Genomic DNA, 16,935 nt, shown 5'->3' on the forward strand with positions numbered 1-16,935 from the left:
TTGGGTCACACCGGCAATGCACAGGGGTTACTCCTGGCTCTGCATTTAGGAATTACTCCTGGCGGTGCTCAGGGGACCATATGAGATGCTGGGAATTGAACCGGGTTGGCTGCATGCAAGGCAAATGCCCTACCCGCTGTGCTATCACTCCAGCCCCTTCCATCAGCTTCTTTCTTGACTGTCTTGTACAGGGATCCTAGCCTGTGTGGACAGGAGGAGATTCTGGCCGGTGGGGCCGTGCGGTAGCTGCAGAGCCAGGAAGGGAATGAGGGCTCTTACGGGTACCCTTCCCAGGGGCCTGGGTAGAGATGAACCATGTCCAGCCAGACAAAGTAGAAGGGCTGGAAGCAGCAGTGAATACTGAGGCCATGGAGGACAGCTCTGGTCTGACCAACACAGGACTGCTGGGCTGTTGGAGCCCCCCATCCTTTCCTTTCTTCCTTCTCCGGGGTCGCCCGAAGCCTTGGCCCCAAGCTGGGCTTGGTGTCCTCTGCCCCTCGGAATGGCAGAAGAAAGAGCTTCTGCATGAGCACAGAAGAAAAAGTAGAGTATGAGGACAGTTCGGTGGTGGGTCACCCCCGCAGTGAGGAGCAGGGACAGGAGAAGACAGAGCTGGGGACCACGGGTGCAGGGCCCAGGGGCCAGGACCCTCAGGACTCCTCCGGGATCAAACTGGCCGTTGGCAGATGCTGGGCACACCCAGAGCGTCTGCTCCAGGCCATTCTGGCCTCTCGGCCCAGCAGGGTTACGTGTCCCCGCTGCGCTGGTCAGGCAGTGAGGTTCCGGGCCGACTTGGAGGCACTCTGGGCTCTCTGCACCACCGCCGAGCACTTCTCCCTCCGCAGGAGCTTGTTGTTCTCAAACAGACCTTCGTTGCGGGGGATGCCATGGGAGCCATCGGGGAAGGTCAGCAGGCCTTGGTGGATGGACACGAGAGACAGGGGCTGAGCAGGGCACCCACGGCGCAGAGCCCGGCCGAGGGACAGGCTGAGGAAGAAGAAACCCTCGGCTCTCAACTCGGGGCCAGCTCTGTGGCGAGGCCACAGGGCACCATCACTAAGCAGGGCTGGCCAGCCCCAGAAGGACGAGAGGCAGCTGGTGGGCCTTCCGCCCACTGGCCACTCCACTCCCCTGCCCACCCCCGTGAAACTTACCCAAACCGTCCACTCTGCCATTTTTAAACTCCCCCTCATAGGTCATGTTGTCATGCCGAATGAAGACTCCCACGCCATTAAACTTGCCCTGGGCGAACTCGCCCTCATACCTGCAGAAACATGGGATGCTGTTAGCCTAGAGAGGAGGACGCTGCATCGGAATAGGAGCCAAGTTGGTTCCAGCCCTGCCCCAGCCCTACCCACCCGCTTCCAAGTTGGGGAGAGGGACGGCTTGCCAGCAAGTCCAACCCCTCCCGAGCTCGAGGAGGGGCCGGCGATGGCAGGTCACTCTCCTCCCTGTCATTCTGAATGTTAGAGCCACGTGCACAGCTGTCACTCACAGAACTGCGTCCTTCTGGCTGTTTTCAGAGGGTGGAGCCAAGCTCCGCTCCGACCAGAGATGCATCACCCACACGCTCAGATCGGAAGACTGGGAGAACAGTGAGCCAATACCCACCTGGAGCCGTCCGAGAAGGTCAGAACCCCGAAGCCATTAAACAGCCCGTTCTCAAAGTGACCCAGGTAGGTGCCGCCATCTGCAAACATCAGCTGGCCAAAACCATGCCGGCGGCCTGAGCAAAGAGAAGGACGGGTCTCAGGTGGGGGTCCTGTCTTACATTCCTGCCTTCCACAGAGGGAGGAAGAGCAGATACATTAGCAGGCCTCGGCTCCTGGGGCCCTCCCATCTTATGGGCGAGCCTATAATGCAGGGGCAGGGGGTAGTACGTGGTGCCGGGGATTGCGCCCAGGGGCTCTACTGCTATCACAAGCACTGGATTTGGAACGTGTCTCCGTAAGGGGAGAGATGAGCGAGGCCAGCTCCGTGCACAGTCTTTCCTGCACCGCAACCGTGAGCCCTCTGGACTCATCGTTTCTGTCCATCCCCAGGAAGCCTGCCGAGGTGGGCACAGCACTCCCAGTTCTCCCCACTGGACCTGTGTGGAAATGGGGACGACAGGGACGACAGGGAGAGACAGACTTAACTCACAGAGCAGTTGGATGAGAGTGGGAGGGTCACAAATACAGTGGGCCACCGGGCTCGGAGGCTAACCATGCTGCCTCTCCGAGAAGAAGCAGACAATGCGTCAGTGCCATCAGGCCACTGGCAAACTGTTGGTTACCGCAGCCTTGTGGAGGGGGTCAAGGGTGGGGCAGCACCAATCCGGGCTTGCACCTGACCAACCTGGGCTAATGCCTGCTGCACTGGCATGGCAGGGGCTCTTCTGGGAGACAAACTGCCCTGAGAGCCTCTCCTCCACAGGCCTACAAGGGGCTGGAGAGATGGCTCTCGTGGGAGGGTACCTGCTTGCATAGGCAAGGCCCTGAGTCCCATGCCCGGTAGCACATGCTCTAAGCACAACTGCCAGGAGGTGCCCCCAATTGTGGCCCTTCTTTAAATAAATAAGTGAAATACCATATAGAGGGGATGTGTTTGGGAGAGCAGAAAGACAGACTTGGGATACAGACAGGCAAGACCCAGGCTGACCACCTCCACTACTCCCAGTGTTCTAGGACTCAGAACTGCAGGGATCAGCTGAGACTAGAACACAGGGCAAGTCTGTAAATGGGCAGGATGGTTCCTTCCGACCTGTGGTCGAGTCCCTGGCGTACCTCCTGGCTCACCACCAGCACTACTTTTCAAATGGCCAGACTGCCTCCAAACTGAACTGAGTATAACTGCTTCCTGTTTAGTCCAAAGCTCCAAAGAACTTTACCACGGGGCCAGAACGACAGTACAGCATGGTGGGGCGTTTGCCTTGCATACGGCCAACCCAGGTTTGATCCCTGGCCTCCCATAGGGTGCCTTGATCTCTGCCAGGAGTAATTCCTGAGTGCAGAATCAGGAATAAGCCCTGAGCACAGGATGGATGTGGCCCCCAAACAAAACAAAACAACACTCAACCAAACAAAACCACCATTTACCTTTACCATTCTAAATACTGGATACTTCTAAACAGAAGGAGCTGTGCCAGGAAAGCAAAGACAATGAATAAATTGGCCTTTGCACCTGCTATCATTTCTAGATCTTACTTAATGTCCTAAGATTCTCCCATACCCCACAAGGACAGAGCCAAGAGCCCTGTGCCCCTGAGCATTTCTGGGAGTGACCTTGAAACCAAATCTAAACCGGACTGTTTGGGTTCCTGCTAAATATTACGTAGCATCTGCCAGATTTGTTGTGAGTTTTTGTGAGGTTATACTACTGTAAAAAAATATGGGGCCGGAGCAATAGTACAGCAGGTAGGGCGTTTGCCTTGCATGTGGCCAACCTGGATTCGATTCCCAGCATTCTATATGGTCCCCTGAGCACTGCCAGGAGTAACCCCTGAGCATCGCTGGGTGTGACCCAAAATGCACTGTCACTGTCACTGTCCTCCGTTGTTCATCGATTTGCTCGAGCGGGCCCAGTAACGTCTCCATTGTGACAATTGTTACTGTGTTTGGCATATCAAATACATCATGGGGAGCTTGCCAGGCTTTGCCGTGCGGGCAAGATACTCTCGGTAACTTGCCAGGCTCTCTGAGAGGGGCGGAGGAATTGAACTCGGGTTGGCCAGGTCGGCTGCGTGCAAGGCAAATGCCCTACCCGCTGTGCTATTGCTCCAGCCCACCCAAAATGAAAAAAACAAAACAAAACATATGTGTGTGTATATATATATATATGTATGCATATATATATATATATATATAACAAATTGCACTGATTTACTAAAAAAAAGTTTAATGCTTGTGTTTTTAAAAATTCACTGAAATCAAGTCATGTGTTTTGGGGTCAGGATCAGCAATTCTTGGGAGTTGTTTCCAGTGTGGTGCTTGTCAAAAAATGAGGTGTCAGGGATTGAATGAGGCCTCTTGCATTCAAAGCAAGTACTTAACCCATCGAGCTACCCTCTCCAGTCCTATATTTTGTAATTCATGGCCACTGAGAGATATTCATTTTGGACTGGAGAGAGTACAGGCATTAGGCTCTTGCCTTGATTATGGCTGACACTGGTTTGATCCGCACCACTGCATATGGTCCCTCAAGCACTACCAGGAGTAAACTCTTAGTATAGTGCCAGGAGTAAGCCCTGAGCACCACCAGGTGTTCCCAAAACAAACAACAAGAAAATGATTTTACTTGTATGGGCACATTAGCACTTATTTTTAAAAAAATCTCGCAAATAACCCACCAAAGGGTAAAAGAATGGTAAGACACCTTAAATTATTTTATTTTGAACACGGGTAAAGAGAAAGGTGTTGGAACATTCTATGACTGAAACCCAATCATGAACAACTTTGTAACTATGTATCTCACTGTGGTTCAAAATTTTTTTTTAATTTGTTTAATTCTATTTTGCTCTTTGGGTCACACCCATCGATGCTCAGAGATTACTCCTGGCTCTGACTCAGGAATTACTCCTGGTGGTGCTTGGGGGACCATATGGGATGTTGGGGATTGAACCTGGGACAGCCGCATACAAGGCAAACGTCCTACCTGCTGCACTATCACTCTCGTCCCGAATACCTTAAATTTAGAAATGGGAAACTTTCACTTATTTCTGGAGATTGATTGAAAAAATAGCAGCTCCAAATTCCCTTTTATATTAATTTTGGGTTTTTTTTTGGGGGGGGGATGGGAACCACACCCAGTGCTGCTTATGTGACCATGTAGTGCCGGGGACTGAACTGGGATTAGTCGCATGCAAGAGAATTCCTTTATTTATAATCCTAAAGTTGAAGAAAGGCAAGGGCACGGTACAGACTGGAGTTGGAAATGAAGACTCGTAAGGTGGGTTCACAGGTCCTCACGTAGCTGTCCTTCACCAAACGAAGGGGTCAGCCCCAGGCACCCCTAGGGTTCTCTCACCCTCCTTCCATTCGCCCCGGTACTCCTCCCCACTGGAGTAGGTGAAGGAGCCTTTGGTCAGCGTCATGGTGATGACTTCTGGAAAAGGATGGAAACTGCAGGGAACAAACAGAGGAGAGCGGGGGTCACGGAGGGCTTAGTTCTGGGGCTCAGCAAAGGCCCCGTCATCGGAGAATGTTCACAGAAACACCCACTGCTACAAACTCCATCCCCTTCCTCCCAGGCTTATGGGGGCGGAAGTGGGCAGGGAGATGGCACAGGAGCCAGAGCACTTGCTTTGCATGTGGGTAACTCTGATTCTATCCCCCGCACCACATGTGATTCCCCCAGTACCACTCCTGAGTACTGAGACTGGAGTAGCCCCTGAGCACTGGCGGTAGGACCCCAAAACCCACTTTTTTTTTTTGGACACAGGAGAAACAGGAGCCTGGAGAGGTTGAAGCTGGCTGGGGACAGAGCTGGGCCTTGCGCCCAGACCCTCAGACTCTGCAGGTCTCCCTGAATGGTGCTCTCTTTTTTAGCCAAGGCAGGCAAAGGAGTTTACAGCTGCCAAGGTGGGGCTGAGGAGGTCCCTGGGACTCTGAGCAGGGGGTGGAATGTATTAAAATAGGGAGCAGGATGGAGTGAGCGGCTTTTGCCGACAGCCAAGAGAAGCTTGCAGGACTGACAGCTTAGATGGCCTGCATTCCTCCTCCCACGGGATGTGAGTAGCTACCTGATTACTTCCTGTCAGTGGCAGAAAAGCAAAGGAGTGGCAGAGGGAGGCCTGAGTGCTTTAACACTGGGCTGGGGGGGGTGCCCCCCCCCCCCGAGTGATAGTATAGGAGATAGTGCATTTGCCTCGCACACAGTCAACTAGAATTTGACTCCCAGCATCCCATATGTTCCCAGAGCACCACCAGGAGTAATTCCTGAGTGCAGAGCCAGGAGTAACCCCTGAGCATTGCCGGGTATGACCCAAAAAGCCACAAAAACAAAAACGAAAACACACACAACAACAAAAAATAACAACAACAAAAAAAAACAAAAACATACTGGGCTGGGCTCTCGCTGTTCATGGACATGTTCTGCCAGCCCTGGAAGCAGCCCAGGCTTGTCTGTAAGGAGAGGTGAGGCCGCGTGGGGCAGCTTGTCCAGCTGACCACAGGCCAGACAGGGAGAGCTGCCCTCAGGGCCCAGCTCCCAAATACCATGACCTGAAGAAATGGTGGTGGTTTTAAGGCATGGTGTTTTTGGGTGAGGTGTTATTGCTCAGCAAAAGCTACACTCAGGCATGAGATCACAAAGTCTGAACTACAACAGGGTACTGAGGGTGAAGGAAAGATTCTGAGAAACACAGGGAAAATTCACTGTATCACTGTCATCCCGTTGTTCATCGATTTACTCGAGCGGACGCCAGTAATGTCTCCATTCGTCCCAGTCCTGAGGTTTTAGCAGCCTCTCCTTACTCGACTTTCCCAACGAGTATTGGAGGCGCTTTCAGGGTCAGAGGAATGAGACCCATTATTGTTACTGTTTTTGGCATATTGAATACGCCACAGGTAGCTTGCCAGGCACTGCTGTGACAGGGAAAAATAACAGTCTAAAACAAGGAGATTGGAAGAATGTTTCATTTTGTCTTTTTTTGTTTGGTTTTGGTTGGGGGCCATACCTGACAGTGCTCATGGGCTATTCCCAGGTCTGGGTTTAGGGCACCAAACCTGCATGCAAACTGTGCACTCAGCACCTTGAGCTATCTCCAGGAAACCAAAAGAAAGTTTCAAACAAGGATAGCCCTGGGGGGCTGGAGTGTTAATACAGCAGGCAGGGTGCTTGCCTTGCATGTGGCCCACCTGAATTCAATCCCTGATATCCCATATGATCCCTTAAGCACTACCAGGAGTGATTTCTGAGCACAAGCCAGGAGTCAGCCATAAGTACTGCCAGGTGTGGCCTAAAAACAAAAAACAAAACAAACACAAAATATCTCTCTCTTTCTCTGTCTCTGTCTCTGTCTCTCTCTCTCTATATATATATACATACATACATACTACAAGAAGGGAGTAACACCAAAATACCATTAAATATAAAGAGACAACCAGAATAATCTAAAATATTTTAATGCACGCACTATTATTTGTTTAATCCCCTAAATCTCTATTCACTCATCTCTTCCAGATCTAAACAATGCAGGTTTTCTTGTGTGACTGTGACAAATGTAGAGTTCTAGGCCCACACCCAAAGCTATTTTATTTATTTTAATTTTTTGGCTTTTGGGTCACCCCTGGAGATGCTAGGGGTTACTCCTGGCTCTACACTCAGGAACCACTCCTGGCGGGGCTCAGGGGGCCATATGGGATGCCGGGGGTCGAACTCAGGTCGGCCACATGCAAGGCAAACATCCTATCTGCTGGACCATCTCTCCGACCCAACACACCCCAAGATGTGTGAAAGCAGGTTCTGAACCTCAGAGCCTGGGAATCCGTAGTTTGAACAGCACATTAGATTTGTGCACACTTGAAAGCTTGTGGATTGCTATTTCAATAAACGCAGTATATGAAAAGCTAGAGAGTTTCTAGATGAGAGGACCAAAAAATCACCACCGAAGTTCCCTCATTATAAATTAACTGTCATCTGGTTGACTTTTTCCTTTTGTTTTGTTTTTGGACCACTCCAGGCATCCAGTGCTAACAACTGGTGGTGCTTAGGGCTTACTCTTCCCTCCATGCTCAGGGCTCACTCCTGGCCAGGGATCACCCCTGGAGGACTGGAAGGACTGTACAGGATGCTGGAGATAGAATCTGGATAGGTTGTGAGCAAGGCGAGTGCTCTATCCTCTCCTGTCCCTGTGGGTGAGTTTTAAGAGGTCAAGTGAACCTCTTCTTCAGCATTCTGTTCATACCTGAGGACAAAACGGGAATAGATTCTTTCTGGTTTCGTTTTGAATTTTTTTTTTTTTGCTTTTTTTGGTCATACCCGGCTATGCACAGGGGTTACTCCTGGCTCTGCACTCAGGAATTACTCCTGGCGGTGCTCAGGGGACCATATGGGATGCTGGGAATAGAACCTGGGTCGGCTGCGTGCAAGGCAAATGCCCTACCTGCTGTGCTATCATTCCAGCCCCTCGTTTTGAAATTTTAAGCCACATCTGGCTCTGCCTGGTGGTCCTGAAGGAACACTTGGTGGGGAGGACTGAACCTGAGGAACTCACAAACAAAGCATGTCTCAAACTTTTTGAGTCATCTCCCTGGCCCAGGAGTGGATCCTTGTATCCCCAGGCAATCGGTGCCAACAACTAGCTTCCTTTCCCTTCAAGTCCCAGTTCAAATAACACCCAATGTTGGGTTGATAGCTTCACTGAGGAGAATCAGCACGGGGTTACAAGAAGTTCCACAGTGGCCTGAAGTAACAGGCATACTTTATACCAAGATAATGCGTTAAGCATTCAACTAATACAAGATGTACATATGTTTATTTTCACAAAACAAGGTGATAGACAGTGCTGATTTATATATACTCCAGGTCAGCCAGCCAACCCACTCCTCTAAAACCAACTGAATTACTTTAGAGCACCTATTTATAATCACTTGTATCACTTTGTCATCCTGTTGCTCATCGATTTGCTTGAGTGGGCGCCAGTAACATCTCTATATGTTCCTGTCATGTGCTAGTGTAGCCCAGTGGCGTCTGCTTGCTCCAAGAACACAAAAAGCATCAAACCGTTCCTTCAGGGTCTTGACGAAGAAGTCTGACCATCTCATAGGTGGGCGGCCAGGCGTTCTTTTGACATCCCGTGGAATCCAGTCAGTAATGGCTCTAGTTCAGCAATCATCTCCAAATCACATTATGTGTCTGGCCCATTTGATTTTTTTTTTTTTTTTTGCTTTTTGGGTCACACCCGGCGATACACAGGGGTTACTCCTGGCTCTGCACTCAGGAGTTACTCCTGGCAGTGCTCAGGGGACCATATGGGATACTGGGAATCGAACCCAGGTTGGCCACGTGCAAGGCAGACACCCTACCTGCTGTGCTATCTCTCCGGCCCCCTATCTGATTTTCAACGCGTTGGCAAATAAAACAGCATCCCTGATCCTTGATCATGGACCCAAGGTCAGAACTCCAGATTCCTTCTCTCACTTGAGTGAAACGTGATACTCAAGCATAGCTCTTTCGATTCCTCTTTGGGAGACCCAAATAGCATTCTCATCCTGTTTTCCTAGGGCCCAGGTCTCTGAGGTGTATGTTAGTGCAGGAAGAATGGTAGAGTCGAAAAGATGTGCCCGGAACCGGAGTTTCTTCGTCCTCTTAACAACAATGCTCTTGAAAGCATTCCACATGGCTCTCTTCCTGCTGCACAGCTCAGGTGCCAGGTTGTTTGTCACGCTGACTTTTTGACCTAGGTACACATAACTGCTTCACTCAGATATGTTCGTTCCATTGAGAGCAAATGGAACGTCAGGGACTAGTTCATTTCTCATGAACATTGTCTTCCTGAGATTCAGATGCAGTCCGACCTTTCCACACTCATAGTCAAAGTCAGCCAGCATTTGTGCCACTTGGCTGATGTTTGGTGTTATTAGAACGATGTCATCAGTGAAGCGGAGGTGGTATAGTTGCCACTCCCATTCTTTTGCATTCCAGCTGTCGCATGACAATCTCGAGGGTGGCATTGAAGAGTTTCGGTGAAATGGTATCGCCCTGCTGAACCCCTCTCTTTACATCAATGATCACTTCCTTGTAGAATGGTGAGATCCTGGTGGTGAATCCGTAATACAGCTCATGGAGGATCTTGATGTACTGAGTTTGAATGCCCTGTTTGGCTAGGGCTTCGATGACTACTTCAGTCTCAAGAGAATCAAAGGCCTTCTTTAAATCCATGAATGTTAGACAAAGTGGCATCTTGAACTCTTGTGAAAACTCAATAAGCTTGGTCACTGAGTGAATATGGTTAATCGTGTTAAATCCTTTTCGGAACCCAGCTTGCTCATATGGTTGTCCTTCATCTAGTATTCTGCCAATCCTATTCAGGATGACTCAAGTAAATAACCTGTAGACGTTGGACAACAGGCAGACTGGACGATAGTTGCTGATGTTGTGGATGTCTCCCTTCTTGTACAACAGAATGGTCCTGCTGGTTTTCCATTGGGATGGAACCTTGCATTCAGAAAGGTAGCGTGTAAAGAGCAGAGCCAGTGTATTGACAAGTACTGGTGGCAGATTCTTCAGGTGTTTGGGTCTGACCCTGTCTGGACTGGGTGCTGTACGCTTCTTCACCTACGAAATGGCATGTTGGGATTTCAGAAGGGAGAACGCTGGGAACATATCCATCCTGCGGAATTTGGTATGTGGGCAGGTGGACGTGACTATCGAAGAGATCCGAGTTATGGTCGTTGATAACCGTTTTCTATAACCCTTCTGGAAGATGTGATAGATCCATCAGGACATTGGAGGGCAGTCAACTTGGTTTTGGAGTTGACGAAGGGACAGGGGGGCATTGTGAATACTTTTCCCGGCTTCTGCAGCATCAGCCAACACTGCTGCTCTTCTCTCTTTGAGGTCTTTCTTTATTGCTTCTCTGCACAGCTTTGTGAGCTCAGACATTGGCTTCTGATTGCCTGAGGCTTGCACCAAACCACGCTGGTGAATGAGCTCGAGAGTTTCCAAAGACAGGGGTATTTTTGTGGCTCTCTCTCTCTCTCTCTCTCTCTCTCTCTCTCTCTGCATTCCTTGCATAATCATAGAGGTGCTGAACCAGCCAATCATATTCCTTGTCGATGTTGTCAATGATGGCATCTTCCCATATTGCCAAAATAGTGCCAAAGAGCTCCCAGTTGGTGGTTGTTCTGGGAGTTCTCCTCTTAAACTTTGCAGCCCTTTCTCCCCGCTCCGTGAAGTAGAATTTTGCACAAAGGAGACGGTGGTCTGATCTAGTTTGGACTTTTGGGACAACAGCAACATCAGTCAGGCAAAACCATTGATTGAATATGATGTGGTCAATTTTGATGTGGAACTGTCTACCAGGAGACTCCCATGTTCAATGTTTAGATTTGGCCTTCTGGAACTGTGAGTTACCTTGGTCAACGTGATGAACTCAGTCTCTCACCCTGTTTGTTCCGTTCTAGGCCATGGGTCCCAATGTGGAGTTCTTCGGGCAAACTTCTTGGTCCTATCTTGGCATTAAAATCACCAACAATCACCTTGTAGAAGGTGTGGTCTTCTTTATAGAATTTCTCCAGCTCCATGTAGAACTTCCCAATGTTTTCTTCATTGTAGTTGGATGTTGGTGAATCAATGACAAAGATAGAAAATGCCGGCAATGAGCCACATCTATTCAAACGTAAGCGTCCAATTCATGTTGTTAGGCATTCAAACAAACCAATGCTCATGGCCAAGTTCGTATTGACAAGGACACCGACATCACTGACACTTCTACTGTCGCATGTTCTGAGAAACAGTGTTGAAAACGGCGTGATGTGATCAATGCCTTCTCGTCTCAGTCAATCCAATGATGTACTTGATCTTCTGCGCCTGCAACATCAGGTCTTCAGTGGATGCTTCTGATGCCAACATATGTGCCTTAAAAGTGCAGACAGGGGATGGAGTGACAGCACAACGGGTAGGACATTTGCCTTGCACACGACTGACCCGAGTTCGATTCCCAGCATCCCATATGGTCCCCTGAGCACCGCCAGGGGTAATTCCTGAGTGTAGAACCAAGAGTGACCCCTGTGCATCGCTGGGTGTCACCCAAAAAGCAAAAAAAAAAAAAAAAACCTAAAAAAAAAGTGCTGACAGTCATTTTAGTACTTCTTTGTTTTGGCAGCCTAGTTCAGCCCTGAGGTTTTAGCAACCTCTCCTTGCTCGTCCTTCTCAACGCTGCCATATTGGGGGTTCTCCTAGGATCAGCAGAATGAGGTCCAGTTTTGCTACTGTTTTTGGCATATTGAATATGCCACAGATAGCTTGCCAGGTTCTGCCGTGCGGGTGGCATGTTGTAACAATCTGCACACTGACAAACACGCCACACACCATGTGCATGGACATGCCGCTCACGGAGTGGCCAGATCAACACAGTCAATACAAGGGGTCCAGCCCTGTACCTGCCTACATCTCTGTGCAGCACATATGGAAGGTTTACTCTTCTTTGGTTGGCACCATTGCCACCCCCTCGTCATGATGAGGCAGTGAACCATGGAGGTTGGTGAATCTTCTTGCCCCTCACTTATCTACAATAGCTGGCCCCCTACTTACTCTTCACTTATCTACAGTAGCTGGCCCCCTCCCTATTCCTCACTTATCTACTATAGCTAACCCCACCCTATTCCTCACTTATCTATTTGTATTACCTTTATAAAAGCAACTAGTATTTATTGACCACCTATTGTGTGCCAAAAATTTTTTAAAAATACATTATGTAGGGTCAGAGAGATAGTTTAGAGGGTAAGTTGGGGTTAGCCTTGCACGTGGCCAACCCAGGTTATATGCCTGGCATCACATACGGTCTCCTGAGCCCATCAGCCAGCAGTGATTTCTGAGTGTAGAATCAAGAGTAAGCCCTGAGCACTACCAGGTGTAATCCCAGAACAAAACAAAACAAAAATACACTCTCCAGGAAGTTAGGGAGATAGCTCAAAGAGCTAGAGTACATGCTTTGCATGCCAGAGACCTGGGTTCAGTCTTGGGCACTATATCTGGTTCCTGGCCAGCATCACCAAGAGAACCCTCAGCACTGAACCAGGAGTGTGCCCTAAGCACAATCAGGTGTGATCCCACCCCCACCCCCTGCAAAAAGGTTAGTAAAATGAAATCCATTGTCTGATTGCATATCACAGATTTATACATAAGGCACACTACTGTTTCCACTTTGAAGGTGAGGAAACTAAGGTGCAGGAGACCAAGTTAGTGAAGGCCATTCTGCTAACACATGCAAGTGGGAATCAGAACAGCAGGTTCTAGGGCCTCTGCCCTAGAACAGAACTCCACATTATCCATGCTACTCTGCTTCCAGGAGAATGTAGTGATGTGCTCCCTGTATTACATCTCCCACATTTAGACCCTTCCTCACTGTATAACCATTCACAGATCATGAAAGCAGTTTCAAGCTTCAGTCTTCTCATCAACAAAATAGGGGTAATATCCCTACTTCACAGAACTGAGCAGTGGACTCACTTACAATAAAATATGCAAAAACACCCAGAATACTGTTAATTGTTGATGTTCAAAGAAACATTTCTTCCTCCTTCAAAAGGAAACTCCTAGGGTCTGGAGAGACAATACAGTAGGGAAGGCCCTTGTCCTGTATGCAGCTGACCTGAGTTCAATCCCCAGCACCCCATGTGATCCCTGAGCCCCACCAGGAGTAAACCTGAATACAGAGCCAAGATTAAGCCCTTGAGCATTGCCTGGTGTGTGGGAGGAAATAGATGCAACTTTTGATGTAACTTTCATTGTCAATTCTGGTTCTGGAGCTAGGAGGCACCAATGTTCACAGTTGAGTTAAATTATGCAAACAGAAAGTTTGTGTCTCAGATACAAATTAGACGTCTTTCTTGCATCTCTAATAGTAGTACGACATACTGAATTCTCAATCCCAGTCATTTCCTCTTTCCTTTCCCATTTTCTGTTCCCTCTCCTTGTTGAAGAGTTTAGTCAACACCTCCCATTTTTTGTGTCCTTATTGTTAGTGTAGGTATCATTTCTGCTGTATACACCGTTACTGACATGTGTGATGAGAGGCTGATACCTTCTTGCTTAAGCTCCACTTCCTGCACTGAACATTGCAATTTCAATTTCTAGAGTAAATTTCCTTTTTTTCAAGACATAATTAAGTCCAACTATTGAGTATACCCTTTGAATCTCTACCGCTGTAGGATTCTCAATAGCTTTATGTAGGGGAATTTCCCTTCCCTCTGTGATGGTTTTCTTCTTCTTTAAATTATCAGGATTAATATAGCTGAAATCTCGCCCGCACGGCAAAGCCTGGTAAGCTACCTGTGACGTATTTGATATGCCAAACACAGTAACAACAAGTCTCACGATGGAGACGTTACTGGGCCCGCTCAAGCAAATCGATGAACAACGGGAGGACAGTGCTACAGTGCTAATATAGCAGAACATATCCTGGCTGATAAGGTGGCACAGGCTGTCTCCACCCAAGCCATACAAAAGACCCAAGACTTGCAGAAACAAAACTGCCCTAATAAATCTTTTAATTAAATAATAATTCATTCAACAATTGTCAGAATAAAATGGATTTCCAAAAACTCATCTGGAAGTGCCTAATTAAAGGAATCATATGAGGATCCCATGGGTTTCAAACTGTGGTCTGACATATTTGATAAGAAATATCTTCTACACCTGTGTAAATAATTGTTATTGTTCTTGCCTAGGATAGTGTCAGGGGTTTGGGTCAAACCGGGTGGTGCTCAGGGATTACTCCTAGCTCTGTGCTCAGGGATCACTCCTGGTGGTGCTCTGGGCATTGAACCAGGGTTGGCTGCATGCAAGGTAAGCATCTTAACCTCTGTACTATCTCTTTGGATCCAAGATTTTTATTTATGACTCCTGGAATTAGCCATACTAATTGGTAGTTACATAGCCACTGACCCAAAGGGAGTTTTTCCAGTAGCCAGAGTCATTAAGACAAATGTCAAAAAAACCTTCTATTTATTTTTTTTGCCACACCCAGCAGGGCTTACTCCTGGTTCTGCAATGATTGATGACTCCTGGTGGACTCAGGATGGACTATGTGGTGCTGGGAATGGAACTAGGGTCAGCCACAAGCGAGGCAAGTGCCTTCCCTGTTATACTATCTCTTCAGCCTGAGACAAATCTCAATGAACAGAGGATAGCCCCAGATCAGAGAGGCAGTACAGTGGTTAGGGTGCCTACTTCGTATATAGCTGATTTCATTTCACTCCCTGGCACCACACATATCTCTGAGATGGCCCAGGTAATCCCAAGAAGCTCACATTGAACTGTGGACCTGGTTGACCTAGTATTGCCCACAGCCAGGGAGCCCTATCCACTGCCCCCAAAAAGGACAGCAAGTGTTGATGAAGTCTGAAAGACTCACTATTTTAATAAAGGATGCAAATCAGTAGTTGTATCTTATCAAAACATCTATAAGAATAAACAATGGTTAACAGAAGGGAAAAAGGTGGGGAGGAGTGGGTAAATCAGGTTAAAGGCGGGGCTGGAGTGATAGCACAGCGGGTAGGACGTTTGCCTCCCACACAGGTGACCCAGGTTCAATCCCCAGCACCCCATATGGTCCCCTGAGCACCGCCAGGAGTCATTCCTGAGTGCAAAGTCAGGAGTAACCCCTGTGCATCACCAAGTGTAACTCAAAAAAGCACTGTAGCACTGTAGCACTGTCCTCCCGTTGTTCATCGATTTGCTCGAGTGGGCCCAGTAACGTCTCCATCATGAGACTTGCTGTTACTGTGTTTGGCATATAGAATACATCACGGGCAGCTTGCCAGGCTTTGCCGTGTGGGTGGAATACTCTCGGTAGCTCTCAAGAGGGGTGAAGGAATCGAACTCGGGTTGGCCGTTTGGGCTGCGTGCAAGGCAAATGCCCTACCCACTGTGCTATCGCCCCAGCCAAAAAAGAAAAAGAAAATCAGGTTAAAGGGGGTCAACTGTATGTTTAAGTTGATGAAAAAACCTGACTTTGGGTGGTAAATAAGATGTAGCATATAAATTTGCTTTATAATACTATACCTCTAAAACCAAAATAATGTTATAAATCAGCGCTACCTCAAAAATAAATCAAGGAAATCTTTTTTCAGGGGTGGGGAGGTTATTCTATTTTGGGACCACACTTGGCAGAGCTCAGGGGCCATGCCTGGCTGTGCTCAGGGCTTACTTCTAGCTCTGTGCTCAGAGATCACTCCTGGCAGGCTTGGGGGATCATATGGGGTACCCTGGACCCACCAGAGTTGGCCACCTGCAAGGCAAGTGCCTTACCCGCTCTACTAACCCAGCCATGCAAATCATTTTAAATAAAACAGACAACCCAGGAATTTAGCTTTCATATATACAAGTGGAACCCAGTCACAAAACCAAGATAATTCCTGCTTCTAAAAAGATACCCACCTTTGCTTTCTTGATAGAAGGGTTGCAGAGGATCAGGCATGCATCTAAAAGAACAGGACTACTCTGTCTCTGTAAACTGATACTCCAATATACTATATATACACCCAAGGTGCAGCTCCTTGGGAAAGAGATATGTCAGGGTCCAGTTCTATCATCATACTACACTTGGTTCTATCAGAGCCAAGGTCCAGGTCCCTGAGCAGTTTGGAGATACTTGACTGCGGGCGTGCGACCCTCACCTCAGGGAGGTATCCAGTCCCCAAACCTCCAGGTGTGGGATTTCTGACACTGGAGTGTCAGCCAGGCAGGCCCAGAGCAAACAAAGCCCTTGACAGCAACACTTGATGCTCGGCCCGCCCTCCCCTCCACCCGGATCCTGCTACCCGCCCCGCTCCTTCCCTCCACCCGTAGACGGTTCCCGCCCGCCCCCGATCAATGCTCCGCATAGAGTCTGCCACTCCCTCCGGACGCGATCCCCGTGCACACCCGGGTGCTGGGCTCGCTCGGGTCCCAGCCTGAGCGGCAGACTAAGGTGATGCCGGGTTCGGGACCCCCTCGACAGCCGCCCTGCAGCCAGCGCATCTGGGAAGGAGCCGCGCACCACCCCCCTCCCCGTCCCCCCTCCCCGTCCCCCCGCCAGCTCCTGTCATCTCCGGGACTCAGTCCCATCCTCACCGACCCCATTTTCCCCGCCCCCTCCCAGCCGCGCCGCCAACCTGGACTTGGCCTTTGGGGAAGACGGTCACGCCCCGACGCAGGGGGTCCAGCGGCCCGGCCCGCGGCTCGCCGGGGCACCCCCTCGCCACCTGCCGCTCCCACCTCCTCCACCCGCGCCTGCCCCACTTGATGCCG

At 49.2% G+C, this 16,935-nt stretch overlaps 1 protein-coding gene across 1 annotated transcript; it reads right to left on the reverse strand.

Moving 5' to 3' along the window:
• Window positions 1–333: 333 nt before the first annotated feature.
• On the reverse strand, window positions 334–16,935 carry MORN4 (MORN repeat containing 4). Its single transcript, XM_056120733.1, has 5 exons — window positions 16,800–16,935; window positions 5,005–5,099; window positions 1,612–1,726; window positions 1,155–1,264; window positions 334–916 (listed from the first exon to the last, which is right to left on the reverse strand). Exons 2-5 carry the CDS (start codon window positions 5,069–5,071, stop codon window positions 768–770), a joined length of 441 nt encoding a protein of 146 aa, XP_055976708.1. The 5' UTR covers window positions 5,072–5,099; window positions 16,800–16,935; the 3' UTR covers window positions 334–767.

The sequence above is a fragment of the Sorex fumeus genome, unplaced genomic scaffold (assembly GCF_029834395.1).
Source record: "Sorex fumeus unplaced genomic scaffold, SorFum_2.1 ptg000043l, whole genome shotgun sequence".
Lineage (NCBI taxonomy): Eukaryota > Metazoa > Chordata > Mammalia > Eulipotyphla > Soricidae > Sorex > Sorex fumeus.

Bases quoted from the DNA above. Each gene is read 5' to 3' on its own strand.
- MORN4 (XM_056120733.1), bottom strand. From the start codon at position 5,071: ATGACGCTGACCAAAGGCTCCTTCACCTACTCCAGTGGGGAGGAGTAC. The intron at 1,727-5,004 runs GTGAGAGAACCC...CTCTTTGCTCAG, and splicing joins CCGGGGCGAATGGAAGGAGG to GCCGCCGGCATGGTTTTGGC. The intron at 917-1,154 runs GTAAGTTTCACG...CCATCCACCAAG, and splicing joins TGGCAGAGTGGACGGTTTGG to GCCTGCTGACCTTCCCCGAT.